Raw genomic sequence first — 19,058 nt, 5'->3', positions numbered from 1 at the left:
AATTCCTTGACTCTGTAAGTTTTTTGTAACCCATCAATGCCAGCACCATTTTTAGGGGTCTGTTACCCTTTTACTTCCTCACCATTTCCATTGCTATAATTATTTGCTCTTGTTTAACCTTCTTTGTTCTCTTCCTTACACATACTAATATAGTAAAGGTACAATTCTAGCTGAGCTCATTTCTGTCTGTTCTGTACCTATACCTGAGCAACTAAACATAACTTCCAAGAAGCCTAGAACCACGACTGATGGTTTTAATTTAACCACAATTCTCAGGTGAGTTCTTAGAACACTCAGGAACCACAGTGTGTTTCTATCCACACCGCTATTCTATTAGACATTTTACTGTCTCTTTTTGATCTTCCAGCATTTCTGCCTCCAAATCTGAGGATGATCTTTCTCTTTTCAAGAAAACAGAACAAATCAAAACAGAATCTGCTCATTCCCCCAGCACCCACTGAATTGATACCCACACACTGGGTCTTCTTATCTTCATAAGAATGACTTGCCACATTCTCATTTGAGGAATATTCATCTGCTTCCGAACGGAGTCCCATTTGTTTTGTCTCAATCAGAAGCTGTTCCTGCAGTACATCACCTCTGCAATGTCACTGACATTCCCTTTTCCAACGATGTTTCCACTCTGCTCACATTCACCGTCACAAATGTAGCTGGATGTCTTTAGCTCTCCCCTGGACCCCTGATGGAGATCTCCATTTGTCTTTGCACTTTTCTCTTTCCTACACAATCCTTATTGTCTACAGAGCTGTCATATTATCTTTAAAATTTTTGAAATTATAAAAAAAAATTTGAAATTATAAATAACTCTCCATGGCTTGCTTTTATAGATAAACAATAAACTCAGATAGACAAAACCATCTACCATGATGGACAAAGCCCTGTGAGAAATGCTTTCGCCATGGACGCTCATGTTAGTCATGATAAGCAGAGCAGCACCTGGCTTCAGTTCACTGCTTCAACTTTATCATCCGACTCTCCCCTATTCTTGATACCATTCTTAAGATCATACCCACACTTCATTCTCGATCATGCCACTCTTCTCTTAGTGTGAGGAACTTTGCTGCCCAATGACTGACTGCCTGTGCAGTTCTATGTCACACAAACCTTCACATCATTTACTCCCTATTTTTGATGCTAAATCTGGGGAACATTCACTGCTCTTAAATTTCTGTTTTAGTTATACTAAAGTACACATCATTAAAAAAAATCAGGGTCTTGCTATGTTGTACGGTCTGGTCTTGAATTCTTGGGTTCAAGGGGATCCTCCTACCTCACCTTTCCAGAAAGGTGAGAATACAGGTATATGCCACCACTCCTGGACCTACATGTTTAAAAAAAACACTTTGTTTCTAAATATCTTTATTAGAGATTCTAAAGGTGATTCATAGTCTTGGCTACATATCGGGAACACTGAGAAATTTAACAATCTTGACACCCAGCTGAATCAGACACCAACCGAATCAGAACTTGCAGAATTGGATCCTAGGAGATTACATTCTGTAGAGCTTGTGGGGTTATTTCCCTGTGTGGGCATGTGGACTATGACCAGTCCAAGAGCTAAATTAGAAACTGTAGTTGCAAGCATGCATAAAACTTGGTCCTCCTTCCCTTCTTTTTATCCACTTTTTTTTGTCCCTTTGCTTCTCCCCATTTTTCATTGTTCTTTGTTCAGCAGGTTAATTGACTTATGATGAACAAACAGCAACAACAGAGTTTATAACTGTGTAAGTAGCAACACATGCTGTAACTGAGCTGTAAAAGAATGTATAGAGCAGGAAGGAATCCTTTTTTATACCATGGCATGGAAAATTTTAGAGAAGTAAAATTTGTTACTGCCTGAAACAATGATGATTCATTCATTCAAATGAAAATCATTCTAAATAGAGGAGGAAAAGTAAAAAAGACACAATATGAGAAAATGTAGCTGCACATAAAGAGGATATGGAGTGTGATATGGAGTCCTGGGGACAAGGTCAGAAACCAACCACTGACAGCCTCTGTTGTCTAGAATGTTTTCCACATCCCTCTTTTCTCTTGACGAACATGTTCAGCTCACCCCTATCTTCTCTTTTACTCTCTTGCTCCCATCATGGCTTTGCCTATATCTGCTGTGCTTCTCTTACCTGACCCTCAAGCTACACTTCCTTCCTTTCAACAACTGGTGTTTAGTAAGTACTCACTATGAGGAAAGATTTGTAAACTTACACCACTTTGACATATGTGATAATATTTCTGCAGTTGTTGTTGTTGTTACAGTACTGGAGATGGAACCCAGGACCATTGCATTGAGCTATATTCCCAGCCCTTCTTAAAATTTTTTTTTTTAAATTTTGAGACAGAGTCTAGTTGAATTACTAAGTTGCCCAGACTGGCCTCATGTGATCTTAAAGTTCTGGATTTTTGGATGGTTTACTCCCTCACTCCTTAAAGACTTCTGTACAGTTTCTCTGCTTTCAAAAAAAAAAAGGCAGTAATTTCAGCGTCAGAAGGTAGATATATTGCATAGATAGAGAACAAATGCAAGTGAAATAGACTCACCGAGGGCTACAACTAGAAGGAGCTTATGGAAAACATTTTACTGAAAGATAGGAGTGTGACAGAAATTGTTTTAATTATTTAAATCATAATTTACCTGAAAATGTTCCACTCTGGTCTTACCAATGTTTTTTCTTTTGGGGATTAGAGCATTTCTGTTTGTAAGTCACAGAGTGAATCTGCCTCTCTTAGGCTTCATGAAGCATTATTTCTCATTTTTTGCCTGAGTTAGGAAGAAAAGTTTGCTGGGAGAAGCTCACTGCCCACGGTGGTCTTCTCCTGTGTTTCTTTCTTGCAAAACAATACATATATGAGTGTTGTTGTTACAGTTGGGCCAACTCTTGTACTATATAAGGGAAAATTTGAACCCTATGCCTTTGTCATTCAAGAACCTGGCGTATGCACGACTCCCCAGAGGTCAAGGAAAAAGAGAAGTAAAAATGGCTCATTGGGGCATCCCTTTGGGCCTTTTTTCCAAGGGCAACAAGACTTGAAAAGCGAATCCCAGAGAATCACTTTGATCATTCCCAGTTTTTATATCATGCTATCTTTTTATGCTTGTGAGTTGTAATACTTCCCACTTTTGTCAACATAAGAACAATGTTTGGGTAACATTTTTACCCTATAAAGACAGAACTTTCTTTAATAAGCTGGGTTTCACAATTAAACTTTCTTCTCTTTTGTTAGTAATACTGTTCTTTATTTTGAGACGGTAGAAAATGGTAAATTTTGCTGGTTCGTTTTAATCTGATTTTCTATTGGGCAGTTTTTCTATCCTTGTCAAGCACAATATTACCGTGAGCCTTTCTTAATTATGAAATTACACGTATAATATACTGAAGAGCCATAAAATACATATAATATCCTAATTGTAATATAGATGAGCGATAAAATAATTTGTAATGTATGTAATAATTATATATATAATCCAGATCATGCATGTGTAAACATACCCATTTGTTTAATACATAATGTATAATAAAAGATAATATATCTTTTAATAAGTAATCCTCAGGCATGAAAAGAACAGAAAACTCATGAAGTCAAAAGTTAACCTCTAACAGCACAACTGCAAATTTAGATAGAAGTGAATAGTATGGAGTCCTTAAATAGAATACGCTCCATGGCCATCAGTGACTGAACATATCTTGATAAAGTTCTGGACACACTAGGGCAGAAAGAATTTTCAATGTAATGAGTTTTTCGAAAAAAAATCCATCACTATTAAAGCTGTACATGACAGTATGTGTTATCATCCAGAAATATTACTTTCTCTTTCCCTCTGTGTGGAATGTGCTTTCCCAGCTCACTGAGGTGAAACTGAACCACTACTTGCTTTGCACAGTGATATATTTTCAGAGATGATGCAGCATAGGCTTTAAATATATATATGTGGCTGTATTTGGCAATATGAGCTAGGGATCACATCCCCAAGGCTGCCATTGCACTTTAGTCCTGGATCCAGAGTTAATACACTTAGTGTTCACAGGAATTCACTTCAAGACTTGAGACGCTCAGACCACCAGACTCCTACCCCATGTACAATGCAGAGCTGCTCAGCCAAGCCCAGCCTCGAATCAACCTAACTGGATCAGGACTGAAACAAAATGCTTGTAATTAGTACCTGTGTTAGTTCCCTACTGCTGCTATTAGAAAGTACCCAAACCTTGCTAAAATAACACACACATCTTCCTGCAGGTCTGAGCGTCAGAAGTCTAGAAGAGGTGTCACTGGGGTAAAATCAAGGTGTTGGCAGGGCTATGTATCTTGTGGAGGATCTAGAGGGGAAACTGCTTCTTTGACTTTTCTAGAACCAGAAGGCCTTCTTCATGTCTGGATTTTAGACCTCTCTGCACCTTCAAGCCACATAAAGCTGGTCAAGTCTTTCTCAGCCTCTGATTCCTCTGGTTGTCTCTCTTGTACCTCTCTCTGTCAATCATGAGAACCCTCCTGATGATGCTGGGCATATCTGGACAATCCAGAGTAATCTCTTCCTCTCAAGATCCTTAATCTTTATGCTATCTGCAGCCTCAATACATTTCTACTAGGTAACCTAGCATATCCATAGGTCCCAGAAATGAGGAGTTTTCTTGGTTCTTTTGCTGGGGGGTGGTTAGAGGTAGAGTGATTTTATTCTGCATAGGACAAAAATTACTGAGTTCTGTGTTGCTTTGTTTGCAATAATATCATGATAAATGACATCACAGCCAAAGTACTTTGTATTTGTTTAAGGTCTCCCCCCTTTGGTACTGGGGATAGAACTCAGGACTTTGTGGTTGCAAGGCAGGTGCAGCGCCACTGAGCTAAATCTCTGGCCCTGTTTTACTTTTAATAGATGATGATCAAAATATTTTCCATGCACCTGAATATCCCCAATGAAGTTAGGGTACTTTTTCATCTCTGCCTTCTTCTCAGTAAATGTCAAAAGGGAAACTTCTCTTTCTCACCCAAGAACCAAATATACAGCTGAATCTGTTCTTCTGGGAATTGGAGTGTAATACATTTGATGACTTGAGAATGGCTGGGGATGCATGGTGGAGTAAATTATGTTGGTGGTAAGTTGATATAAAAAATATTTTGTGGGGCCAGAGATTTAGCTAAGTGGTGCTGCTGGCTGCCTTGAAAGCACAAGGTCCTGAGTTTGATGCCCAGTACAAAAACAAAAACAAACAAAAAATATTTGCATAGGAATTGGTATCAAGAGTAAATAAATCTCCTAGAAAACTGGGTTGTGGATTTAATGCAAAGGGACTCTCTGACAACACAGCTTATTAAGAAGCACAATTAAGAGGTTTCCAGAAAAGGTCACCTGGAAATACAGGTTTTATAATGTTCAATGAATGAATCCAAATTCCTAAAATTATCCCATATGATGAAAAACTCCCTGAAACAAATTATATCACCTAGATCTTACATATGTGCACAACAATTTCCTAGTGAGTCTCTTTTTGCTGCATTTTGTGCAGGTAATATAAAATAAAAGCATCAAAACCAGTCATACTGCAGCTATGTAACAATGTGCAATAAGTTGTCTGTAATATTCTAGTCCCAGAAAAGGGAAAACATAGCAGAATAGGCCAGGATAAAGGAAGGGAAAGCATGTCCCGGGTTCCTTGGGGGATGGAGTTGCACTGAAAACAGAAGGGGATGCAGAACACATGATCACAGCACTTGGAGCATCAACGGGCCTTAACATTTTAGGTGCTCTTAGGTATATAGTGTCAGTACTGAAAAGCAGAGAATGAAGAACCAAAACTATACCAACAAGATACAAACTTTCAAGGAAATAGACTATAATAGCTTCCTTGCCCCTTTGACAAAAACCTCTCCATCTGTGCATTCTAACATGATCAACCACAAGAGAGAAACCCGGAAGCCTTATTTCCTAGGAAACACAAGTGTTCCCTAAATGGAGTAGCCTTAAACCCAGTGCAATCCACCAAACTCTCCAGAGTCCACAAGTTAGCTTTCATCAGTATAACAACCTCCAAGTCTCATTTTCAGATAATTGATAGTAGGTAGAGACTTGTAATGCTCTTGTGATCTTCCAAGGATTCTGCTCCAATGCTGTCCCTTTCCATTTCTGCTCTCCTGGAGTCATGTGAGTCCAGTCTAGAAAATGTTTCTGCAAATAGCATTTCTTAGCCTTCGTTAGAAGTCTAACAGTGCAGTTGGTTGTGTGAAAGTTGCTTCAAAGAGGGGAGAATGAGATTTGAATACCAGGGAAAGAAACTTTGCTGAGTAACATCTCTGCGTAGTTTGACTTGGAGTTTTAATTAGCAAGTTTCCTAAAACAGGAGTTGTGATTTGTCAGTAGGAAAGAAGAGTAAATTGAGAAGCTCCAAGCAAGTAATATTTTAACTAGACTGGGGAAAAGGGACACTGTGAAGACAGTTAAAGGTATTTACTAAGAATTGCTGAAATGACTAATAAGAAATAATTCCTCATTAAGCACCTAAGAGAAATTTGTGTGCCTAGTGAGAAAGATACTGTGAAGATCAACGGCAAGAAATTGAGAAGAGCACAACCTATCTGATGATCTTGAGCTCTTCCTTCAATACTCCCACAATGGACAGGAGGGGGGTCTAGGTTTAGCTGTGCCCTTGTGAAGGCAGGCTGCCTTTGGATTCTGTATTTTCGAGGCATGGAAAGTCTCTTCCATTCCCTGTTTCCCCAGTTGTGATAATTTTATTGAAGGCATTGGCTTTAATGTCAGAATAAGAGTTGGATTAGTGACTGGGTCAGAGGTGTAAGTTCAAACTGTAGTGTAAGTGAAAATGGTGATGAAAGTTTAAATATTTTGTACAAGGATTACATGAGACCATAGACCTGGCATTGGGTGAAATAATGATTCAAGTAAGGAACAGGATAAGAGTGGGTGACTCTTTGAGGGTTGGTATGTATAAAGTTGGGGTTCTTTAGAAAGAAAAGACAACAGGACTGTAAGAAATGCTCAATTACATCTGTCAAATCAGCTGCTGATCTAGTCTAGTAATATGTGATAATCTATTCTCAGTCCAGCTTCTATGGGGGAAATAAAAGACATAAAAGCATAGAGTCAGAGACCTAAAGACCGGGATGGAACCGCAAAGAATTATGAGGTTAAGCCTCCCAGCTATGGGTGACTTTGGAGAAGATTGAAAACTGTAGAAGTGTACATACACCAAGTAGTTGGGAAAAATGTAGTGAGTGGGGATCTCTCTACTGGTGTGTTCTGACCCCAGGTCCTTTGTCTGAACAGAGATCCGCACTAACTCAGGAAACAAAGCTGAGTCATGAAAAGCACAACCAAGTGGATCTAGTTTGACAGCAAGCAGTCAGGGAAGGGGCTTTCCAATCTCTAATGATGGTCTTATGATTCTGAAGAACCCACAGAAAAAAAAAATTAAAGAAGTTTGCCCTACCATGGAACAAATTACATTCAATATAAACTAGTTACTGATTACATACGTTGTAAAGCTAAGACTAGATTCTAATTGGTTAAGAAACTACAGGGAGGATTGTGTAGTGAATATGTGATTATATTTCCCGTTAAAATGAAGATGATGGTAATAGGACATGAAATGTGTTAACACCTTCTGTGATCAAATGGGTTGAAAACTTAGATCTTTGCTGTCGGCCCTTCAAGGTATAAGCTCACAGAACAGTGTATTCAAGATCCTGCATGTGTGATGCTGTTATAAGTCACAAGTATCCCTCTCTTTTCTGAAGGTCATGTGGTTTATTGGCTCTGAGCTGTGATTGTTACCAAGCTCCATTTCTTTTGTTAGTTCCTATGTTTGTGAAAACAACAACAAAAATTGACAGTTGATCTTGTTTACTGACATATATGGGCTTTCTGATATTGTTTAGTTCCTTAAACCCTCTTACATTGCAGTGAAGGAACATGGCTTCAACAATAAACGAGCCTCTGCTCTGGACTTTTGCTTCCATTAACTACATACATCCAGTAGCCAATCCATTAAGGAATAGGAGAGTTTGTCCCTACTTCCTTTTGGCATGAGCACAACAAAGAGTTGTGGCAGAGGTTTTCTGATACCTCTTTTACAACTCTCTAACTTCTCTAGTCCTTTAATACTGACCTTTGTATTATCTTTGCCTTAGGATTCGTGAATAGCTTCTATAATAGAGCTGGCTATACATAAGGTACACGTTAAACATTTCTGTTTAAATAAATGGATATAAACTTCCAGCGACGTTCTCCTTCATATTTTGAAAATTCCCAGCTGAAATGATTTCTAAGCTTTTATCTGAATGATTACTCCTCTGTGTCCCCTAGTCATTGCTCTCCAGTTTTTGCCTAATTCCTTTTAGTTTAAGTATAACCTTACCATGGGTTTTGTCCCCTCAGAACCTAACAGTTTGAAGAAGGCAAGTAAGAGAACAGTATAAGGTACAAGTCTATATAATCTTATCAGATCACTTCTTGCCATTATGGAGGGATGAGCAGAAGCACTTGATTAGACTTTTTCCTTGAAATAACCAAGCACTGTAGCTATAATATGAATAAAGGATGGGAAGAAAAGAGGGTAGAAAAGTTTGAAATTTTTCTGTTTCGGAAATAGAATGAAGTTTAAAAATGTTTAATCTCAATATACTGGGAAAAGGAAACCAGGTGTGTAAGGTTAGATGCAGCATCTTATGATGTTTTCAGAGGAAAGAGAGCAAGTATATGTGGAAATATCTCTCAATTAATGAAAAGAGTAAAAACTAGTAGGGTGACATTAAAATGAAAAATTAAATTAAAATTAAAAATAGTAAAATTTTAAAAAGCAATCACTAAGAATCAGTTCCCTAGTCAGAACCTATTCCAACTTATAAGACATGAAAATGATGTCCAACTTTATCCACTGAACTGTGTTTACCATTTTTATTCTACACTAATGGCTCCACCTAATCTCTTCTATATTCCATACGAGTGTATGAACATTCAAGTGTGTTAATGAAGTGTAGAAGGAAATGAAGTGTATCTCTTTTTTTTGGAGAGCCTTTGGCTAGGAGACAGTCCTGGTTTATTTCAATGCATATTTCAGCTCTTCCTCAGAGCTATTTATTGAAAGGGGGTTATATAGTAGGCCCTATACAAAGCTTTTTACAAGTATTAACCTGTGTTATTCTCTTAACTCTGGGTCTTGATACTATAATTAATGCTGTTATATGGATAATGAAGCTTGCCAAACATTCTTTAGTTAATAAGCGTTTCTGCAGTCTCATCCCTATTCGTATTCTGTGTTGTCTCTTCAGGAAATGTGATTCTGTACCGGGGTTTCTGACCAGAGAAGATGTCCAGCACTCCCAGCAAGACCATGGAGTCTCCTAATCACACCAACACTAGTCCTTCTGTCTTCTTTCTTCTGGGCATTCCAGGTCTGGAACAATTTCACCCATGGCTCTCACTCCCTGTGTGCTGCCTGGGAACAGCCACGGTCGTGGGCAACCTAACCATCCTGGTTGTTGTTGCCACTGAACCTGCCCTGCACAAGCCTGTGTACCTTTTCCTGTGCATGCTCTCGGCCATCGATCTGGCTGCCTCCTTCTCTGCAGTGCCCAAGCTACTGGCCATCCTCTGTTGCGGAGCCGGACATATCTCTGCCTCGGGCTGCCTGGCACAGATGTTCTTCATCCACGCCTTCTGCATGATGGAGTCCACTGTGCTGTTAGCCATGGCCTTTGATCGCTATGTGGCCATCTGCCACCCTCTCCGATATGCCACTGTCCTCACTGACGCCATCATCGCCCGAATTGGGATGGCAGCCATGGTGCGAGGTTTCCTGCTCATGCTCCCCTGTCCCTTCCTCATTGGGCGTTTGAGCTTCTGTCGGAGCCATGTGATCCCACACACATACTGTGAGCACATGGCAGTGGTAAAGCTGGCCTGCGGGGACACGAGGCCTAACCGCGTGTATGGGCTGACGGCGGCCCTGCTGGTCATTGGAGTTGACTTGTTCTGCATTGGTCTGTCCTATGCCCTCATTGCTCAAGCTGTCCTTCGTCTCTCATCCCATGACGCTCGGTCCAAAGCCTTAGGGACCTGTGCTTCCCATGTCTGCGTCATCCTCATCTCTTACAGTCCAGCTCTTTTCTCTTTTTTTACACACCGCTTCGGCCACCGCGTCCCACTCCATATCCATATTCTTTTGGCCAATGTCTATTTGCTTTTCCCACCTGCTCTTAATCCTGTGGTTTATGGGGTTAAGACCAAGGAGATTCGTGAAAGGGTATTGAGGGTGTTTCAAAAGAGACAAGAAACAGGGGCAAAAGCACCCAAGTGATTCTGTATGACACAAAAGGATGTAATAAAAATATTCTGACCTTAAGAAACCCTCAGTATTTGAGACTGGAAAGAGGTTTTATTGCTCCAATTTTAGTGTATGTGCTGCCAAGAGAGCCCAGGAAGAGCTTTTTGGTTTTGCTTGTCTGTTTTGTGTTGGGGATCGAACTCAGGCCCTTGTGCTTGCAAGGCAGGTGGTAGAACCACTGAGCCAAATCCCTGGCAGGAAGAGACTTTAATAGGAGAATGATGTCCTCTGCAGAACCTCTTAGATTATTTTCAAGAATAGTAAAGAGAGCAAGGAAGTTCAGCACTCTTCTTTTCCACCCAGAAAAGTGTAAACACAGAAAGACTCTACAAAACTAGACAGCCTCAAGACTTTGCAAACAGTCTGCTTTGTTCCAGTTTAACAGAGGCTTTGCAGAGCCGTGGGGTCCCTCCCTTCCTGGCCCTCTCCCACCACTGCCAGCATGAATTTCTAATGTCAGATTTGCTTTTTTGTATCTTACCATATGCAAGCATTAGAATACTGGACAGCAGAGCTACAGTTAGTTTATAACTGCAAGAAATTGATTATACTTTCGCACGAGTCCTATATTTCCCCATCAGAACTTCAAACCAGAAGAGAAGGAAGAGATCTACCAATACTCACTAGAGTACTTAACAGCAGAGCCAGCACTTGAACACTAGAATACTTTGGTACAAAGTGAAAGGACTCCTATGGATGAGATTGTGAAAAAGATGAGGAATAGCTCTTCATTTCCAAACATAAGCTTTCCATCCACACATCTGTTCAGCCTCTAGAAAGCCAATTTAAGTCCAAATGACTTGGATATCCCCGGCAAGCAGTTTTCAAGCACTTTTACACATTAATACCAGTGGAAGAGAGTTCCAGAAATAAATAAATGGTTTGCATATATGATAATTTAATAAAATATGCTGGCCACTATCTTTTTCTCAAGGAATGGATAACCACTGTTGCATTATTCTATAGAAAGTTAACTAATATGTGGACTGACACAGGTTTTGATTTTTCATCTTCATCCTCTAATATATTTTTAGAGAACTATATACTTTTAAAGAACTGTATGCAAGTGTAAGCACTACAGTTCCTTAACTGAATTAGTTTTCAGTTTTCCAAATTGACCATCTTGCCACCTCAATAGTCTGGGAACAATCCTGTCTCTTCTATCATGGCTTAATACACGCAAGGGTGTGGAGAGTTCTGAAAGAAAGCCTATGCACATGTAGAGAAGAAGCAAGACTTGTTCATGAGTTCCATTTTAGCTGGGATCTCAGTGCTAGATGCTTTTCCTTTCACCTACTATTACTGCCTTTTATTCTCCTTTGCTCCTTGTGGGATAGCTAATGAGAGTTTGTTTTTTTTTAGTGCTTTGATCTTAGTCTGTTGATTTTTCGAATGTTTTTCACAGATCTCACAACTATTTTCATATTCCATTTAATAGATTCCAACAGTGGAGCTTAAATGAGAAGATTAAAGAACAAAGAGCAGTTAGTATCTATAGTCTCTCAGTTCAGGCACACAGAGAAAATAAGGAAAGAAATAGAGCAAGAGGCATAAGTGACATATTGAATACATTTGTAGAAAAAGAGGCAAAATAAATATTTTAACATGACAGAAAATCCTACAACTAATGAAATACATTAATTCATGGATGGAAGACACTCAGCAGACTGCAACAAGCTGAAGACAAATAAAATCCATGTGAGATGCATTAGGGTTGATGAGAAGCACGAAAGTTGAACTGGTCAAAGTCACAAGCTAATGAAAAAGTGTTTACAGCAATCAGGACACGTACGTAGGGACTTCTCAAAGGGATAAATTTAAGACTAGAAACTGTCCATAAAGACTTTTAAATAATAGAAGCTGTAATTCAGAACAGAGTGCAATAAAGATAAAAATTTTAAAAGTCACTATCTTTAATTTTCTAAGCAACTATAAATTAAATGTTATTGATATACAAATTATGTATCAGTTTGCCAAATCAAATTGCTATGGACACCCTCAAAATAAACTTGGTCCTTTGTGTTTAGTAGTGGGTGTTAATTAACCCCAGCATCTCACATGTGCTAGGGAAACTCTCTGCCACTTAACTGCATCTTAGAGCCCATTATCATCTTGCTGTAGTAGAATGGGAATGCACACATTCCTAGGAATTTATTTAGAATGAATGATAAAACCTAAGATGTCATGTGATTTATAATCAAGTGTATTTATTGGAAATTTCATTTATTTATTCTCTCATTGAGTTTATTGGTACATTTTAGGTATACAGTACAGTTACATTCATCATTGGGATTTTGCACCTTTACACGACAGGACAGGTCTTGGTTCTCTTTTTTTCCCCTTGTCCCTACCCTCCCTTCACCAATGGTAGAAAAGATAGAAAACTTTAAATTATGTTCATTGACTTGATAGACTTCCGTGCAGTATGAAAAATGGAAAGTGGAAAAATATTCCATTTCTATTTACCTGGGCAAGTACATTATTAGTAATTTGAAATACATGCTTTTTCAGTAGAAGGACAAATAAATATCTTTTAAACAATCATTTTACAATAGGAATTCAATAAATGACTATATAAATAAATCACTCACATTATCTAAGTATCTTCAACCCCCCCATCCCCACCCAGGGCCTTTTCACAATTTATAGAAAATGAACCCAGGCCTGAAGAAGTGAAATTATTAGTTTCTATTAAAATACCCCATTTTTAATGGTGATGCATACATATCAATACATAAACACGCACATACATAAGTAATCTCTGAAAGCATACAATATTTAGGTGTTTTGCAGTAAGCATTTGACACCCTAGAGATTATCTTAATTCCAGCAATATTTATCTGATGCTTGCAAATGTTCCCTTGGGATATTTGCAATATATAGCACTCATTTTTTCTTCTGGTACAGGACAACAGTCTTCAAACCAAGAGTTTTTAGTGCCCGGACAACCATATCTCAAGCCAGATGTAATTTACCTCCTTGTCTTGTTTTCCAGAATTAAGGTATTTGAATAGAATAATTTAGGTGCCAGTGACAGGATGATCTCATTTTAAAGAAAAATAAAAAGAAAAACATTTTTTTAGATAGATAATAACTATTTTTTCCACCAGAAAAGAATGTTTTGTTCCACTATCTATGTTCAAATTAAAATATGATACAAAAAGATGGTGCTGGTGGAAAAACTTCTTTCCCACCTTTGGTATTATAAATCAATTTAAGTTATTGTAATATCCATACATCGCTATGGACAACTGTTCTAACAATGTAGGAATGTTTGCTTTGGGAAAGGTGGATATCAGGGGTAAACCACCACCTTGTCACAGAGTAAGGGAAAATATATGGATAATAATTCTAAGTCTCTAGGATCATGTTTGAATTTCAGTAAGACTTCCCCTTCTCCTTATGAATGTAGGAGTTTCCCTGAGTTGGTAGGAGGCATCTTTCAGGAAATTCACTTTTTTTGCAATGCTGGGATCAAACCCAAGGCCTCATACTGAGCTATATCCTCAGCCCCATTCCCTGACTTCCACCTCTTTTAAATTTTTAAGACTGTCCTGCTATGTTCTCAGGCTGGCCTTGAATTTGAGATCCTCTTCCCTCTACCTCCTGAGTGGCTAGGATTGTAGACATGTGCCACCACAAAGTGCAGAAATTCATATATATATATATATATATATATATATGTGTATATATGCATATATGAAAATAAAAATACATATTTGTGGTGATATTTACCAGGAGGAACCTATTTTCGTGAGTCATAAGAATTAAGAATTGTAGCCCGGCATGGTGGCGCATGCCTGTAATCCCAGCACTCAGGAGGCTGAGGCAGAAGGATTGCTGTGAGTTCGAGACCAGTGTGAGCTACGTAGTGAGTTCCAGGTCAGTCTCAACTACATAGTGAGACCCTGTCTCAAAAAAACAAAAAACAAACAAACGAACAAAAAAGAATTAAGAATTATATAGTAGGAAAAAAGTCATTGCCTATAAATTTTGGAAATGAAGATGGGAGATATATAGTACTGTACTCTGTGACAAAATTCTAGCAATGTCTAGAAACCCACAGCAGAATGAATATTAGTAAAATTCTCTGACTAGGGATATTGAATTAGACTCAGAAAAAAATCCTAAAATTTATCTTAAAACAACAGATTTAATTTGAGAATAACATTATGTCACTTTGGTTTTAGTTGAACATTTAGCAGGTTTCTTAAACCTCTATGGTACCTGAAATTTAAATGTAATAATTAAAAAATTCCTTCATTAATGCTATCCTCACAAAAAAGGTAATGTGCAGAATATTTATTTATGTTTGCTGTTATTTATTTCTGTTTAGAAATGCCTTTACCAGGTTAGATACAGGTAACCCCTAAGATTACCCATTAACATTTTAGGAAACTCTAATGATTCACTAAAATGTGTAGGTGATTATATTATATGGACCTGTGGTTGAAATCCAGCAGAGCTAAGGACACATTTTGATGTAAAATAAATTATTTTATTCTTCCTTATAAGGAAAATAGCAATACGTGGAGTTGATATGAGCATTGTTCCTGATAGACTCAAATTAGAAACGAGCCTGCACAAGTTCATAGCTGTTGCATTTAGAGACACAGACAGGTACAGATTGAGGCAGACAAAGTGGACTTGGTAGGTAAAAACTGACAGAGCAATTTCATTTTGAGCAGAAAGAATAGTAAATAGAAATTGCCAGAAGTTATTTTAAAATATAATCTCCAAAGTTTATCTTCTTACTATATTACAAGTGGTTGTTCATCAGATATTTAACTATTTAAAAATCTATATTTTAGTAAATGATGAAATGATGTATAGGAAAGTTATTTGAAGTGTATAATGCACACACATTTTTAAACAAATTTGCAAGTGTGTCCAAAATTCAAACATTGAGCCTGAAGAAAATATTGTCCTTAAAATGAGACTACCATATTTTAATTTTCTAAAGTTCAAATAAATGTTTTTTGATGTTACAAAGCTAAAATGTTCTCTTAAATCTTAATGAGCAACATTAAATTGAAGACTAGAATATTTATTTTTACATTGAGTGTTAATTATTTTTTGGCATTTTATTTTTTTAACTAGTTTAGTGCTACATTTAAGGTATACAATATAATGACATTCATAATTGGAAATTTGCACCTTTACATAATCCATCTTGGTGCTAATTTGAAAATTGCTCATATTAATGTATTTGTCTACTGTAGATTAATAAACTAAGAAAGAGAATTTCAAATGATTGCTATGTTAGCAGTGTAGAGATGGTGAATTTAAAAATAGTGTACAACTATCATTACAGAAAAATTTTAATTGTACCCTTATAACTCTTACCTAGAATTAAGAAAAAATCCTGTCCAGCTTTCCCTTGCTTTGATTTCTGCTTCATCTAGAATTATGGAGGGGTTGAAGGGAGTGCAGAGGAATAAGGAAAAAAATAAGAATCAAAATATATTATGTCAAGGTACAAATCTCCATTGATAAATGTCATTATATTGCATACCTAAAATGTACCAATAAAATTAATTAAAAATATATTATCTTCTCCAAATTTTGTGCACATTTTCTCTGACCATTGTGCATAATTTAACTTTGCTTTTTATTAATTACATGGCCCTTTATAACCCTTATATAATTTTTAATTGAAATTAACAGATTAATATTCACTTTTACAGAGGAATTTAAATAATTTACTTTAGTAGCCCAAATCAATACACTTGATCTGACTTTTGTCACTTCAACATCTTATTAATATCTTTTGGAACTTTTTTCTTTGTTTTGTGATGAGAATGTTTTGTTTAATTTATCTTATACATTTATGTTCTAGTTTTACTTTTAGTAGCTCCTTTTATGTCTTTTAAATCATTGTTACTAACCTTTTTTTTTTATAAATCTTAAAGCATTCTGACACCTTGCACTTTCAAGGATGATGTCTGAACATCATGCAATTAAAATACATCCTTTGGCTAATCTTTATGAAGATTCTGCAATTGAAAGACTGATGATTCAAGTCAGGCATGACCCGATTGACTCTGGTACAATATCTAATTCTACCACCAGGTGTGTGGGCCAAGAGAAACTTCTAGGACTGGGCATTTAGCTCAGTGGTTCTGGCACCTGCTCTGTAAGTACAAGGACCTGAGTTCAATCCCCAGTACCCCCCCCAGAGAGAGAGAGAGAGAGAGAGAGAGAGAGAGAGAGAGAGAGAGAGAGAGAGAGAGAGAGAGAGAGACGCTTCTATATATTTTTGCTCTAAAAAATAGGATGTATTTAGTTTCTTGATTTAGCAGGCCGGTTTTTCTTCTTGGAATGGGCATAGTTATTAATATTTAAATAATAAGTTCTAACAAAAATAGTTTCAGAAAAATAACATAAACTTAACCTATGCCAATGAATATCACTTATCCATTAAAGTAAAATTGTTTGTTGAATATATTGCTAAATGAATGAATTTAAAAATAATACACAGACAAAAACTATTTCTTTTAATCAGTGCCTATGCTAATACTCCTTTGAAATCAGAAAATCCAATGAGTTTCTTGAAATGTTGCTTGGGCTAAAAATAGAAACTGACAGTGATTATGATCATGATGTTTTCTTCTGTATCTATAGGAGGATTTACCAATGCCAAGATGGTTAATGATCACACTAACATAATCGTGCCACTGCTGAACCAAACAGAGCTGTCACCATCTACATTTATTCTTAATGGGATCCCAGGGTTGGAGGACATGCACATCTGGATTTCCTTCCCATTCTGCTCTATGTATGTTGTGGCCGTGGTTGGGAATTGTGGACTCCTTTACCTCATCTATCATGAAGACTCACTGCATAGGCCCATGTACTACTTCTTAGCTATGCTTTCTCTAACTGACCTTGTCATGTGCTCTAGTGCAATCCCCAAAGCGCTCTGCATCTTCTGGTTTCATCTCAAGGAAATTAGCTTTGATGAATGTTTGGCCCAGATGTTCTTCATCCACACCTTCACAGGCATGGAGTCTGGGGTGCTCATGCTCATGGCCCTGGACCGCTATGTGGCCATCTGCTACCCTCTGCACTATTCAATCATTCTCACCAGTTCCCTCATTGCAAAGTCTGGGCTTGCCACCTTCCTAAGAGGAGTGTTGCTCATTGTCCCTTTCACTTTCCTCACCAAGCGCCTGCCCTACTGTAGGGGCAATGCCATCCCCCACACTTACTGTGACCACATGTCTGTGGCCAAGTTATCCTGTGGGACTATCAGGGTCAATGCTGTCTATGGTCTGATGGTTGCCCTCCTTATCGGAGGCTTTGACATCCTGTGCATCACCGTCTCCTACACCATGATCCTGCGGGCAGTGGTCAGCCTCTCCTCAGCAGACGCCCGGCAGAAGGCCTTCAGCACCTGCACTGCCCACATCTGTGCCATAGTTTTCTCCTACAGCCCAGCCTTCTTCTCATTTTTTTCCCACCGATTTGGGCACCACACAATTCCTCCCTCTTGCCACATCATTGTGGCCAATATTTATCTGCTCTTGCCTCCCACTATGAACCCTATTGTCTATGGAATGAAAACCAAGCAGATACGGGACTGTGTTGTAAGGATCTTTTCAGGTCCTAAGGACATCAAATCATACAACATGTGAAAAGAAAAAAATCACTTGTTTGTAGTGGGATGGAAAAGGAAAAAATAGATTTCTCTGTTATTTAGGCAAAAGGCTTTCCAGGAACAGATATCTGGCCTTGCTAAGTGTGCATTAAGGATATTCCATTCTCATTAAGTTTTTGCAAACCATCACAATTATTCACATGTCGATTACTCTGCACAGGAATTTTTCATCCTGGTGTCCTGTATAATTCAAGTTTTGTCATTATCAGTGTTATGGCTTATAACTCCAGGTCCCCATAGGTGGGGCTCTTGGGAGGTGACTAGATAATGGATGTGTGATACTGGATTAGTTCATTTATGGGTTTAGATCTGGATGTGAGGTTGTGAGATGAAGCCTGGTCTATATATATATATTCAGTGGGTCACTATATATATATTCATCCTTCCTCTTCCCTTGTGTGCTTGCTGATTTCTGTCTGGCATGGACTGTTTCTCCTCTGCCATGTTACCCTGCTTTGGAGCTAGCAGACCATGGACTGAAACCCCTACAAACAATCAGCCAAAATGAACCTGTCCCCCTTTTAGTTGTGGATGTCAGGTATTGTGTTTCAGTAACAAGGAAGTAAGCAAGACAATTAGTTTCCAAGAAAAAGTAGGAACATAACGATATGCTGGAGCAATTATTCAGAAAATTGAATCTAGTAAAATTAAAAATTAATGGCTAGCACCAGATTACCTAAATTGCTCTTTTTTCTAATAATAAAGTTTCCTGTTGTATAACTGCGATTTCGCTCTTGAAACTTTCACTGTATAGTCTCATTACTACCTGTTCTGTCAACAATTTCTTCTTAAAGATGAACCCAGAAAATTTCCTGCCAGCTCATGACCACCGTGAGGCACAAGTCTCAGAGTGAGTGCCTTATGAGAAACCATGGTGACTGGCCTGTCTGCCAATCTGAGCCATGCACAAAGTTGTTCCTTTTAAAACTAGCGGTTGGTTTGTTTTTTTCAAGGTGGATTTAAAAAAATGCAGTCTGGAGGGAGAAGTAGGTCTGTTAATAAAATTTATGAAGCATTTTAATAGATGTATTTCTATAAGTAAA

At 37.9% G+C, this 19,058-nt stretch overlaps 2 protein-coding genes across 2 annotated transcripts; both read left to right on the top strand.

Moving 5' to 3' along the window:
- Window positions 1-9,338: 9,338 nt before the first annotated feature.
- On the top strand, window positions 9,339-10,328 carry LOC104865879 (putative olfactory receptor 52P1). The gene has a single exon (XM_010629638.1). The coding sequence runs from the start codon at window positions 9,339-9,341 to the stop codon at window positions 10,326-10,328; it is 990 nt and encodes a 329-aa protein (XP_010627940.1).
- A 6,671-nt stretch (window positions 10,329-16,999) lies between these two features.
- On the top strand, window positions 17,000-17,992 carry LOC104865878 (olfactory receptor 52N4). Its single transcript, XM_010629637.1, has one exon. The coding sequence runs from the start codon at window positions 17,000-17,002 to the stop codon at window positions 17,990-17,992; it is 993 nt and encodes a 330-aa protein (XP_010627939.1).
- The last annotated feature ends 1,066 nt before the right edge of the window (window positions 17,993-19,058 follow it).

Source organism: Fukomys damarensis, unplaced genomic scaffold (genome assembly GCF_012274545.1).
Source record: "Fukomys damarensis isolate Sample0158 unplaced genomic scaffold, DMR_v1.0_HiC HiC_scaffold_16, whole genome shotgun sequence".
NCBI classification, from domain to species: Eukaryota; Metazoa; Chordata; class Mammalia; order Rodentia; family Bathyergidae; genus Fukomys; species Fukomys damarensis.
This window is presented reverse-complemented; position numbering and strand designations above follow the sequence as displayed.

What these genes read in the sequence shown, in the direction of transcription:
- LOC104865879 (XM_010629638.1), top strand. Translation starts at nt 9,339, where the DNA reads ATGTCCAGCACTCCCAGCAAGACCATGGAGTCTCCTAATCACACCAAC.
- LOC104865878 (XM_010629637.1), top strand. Translation starts at nt 17,000, where the DNA reads ATGGTTAATGATCACACTAACATAATCGTGCCACTGCTGAACCAAACA.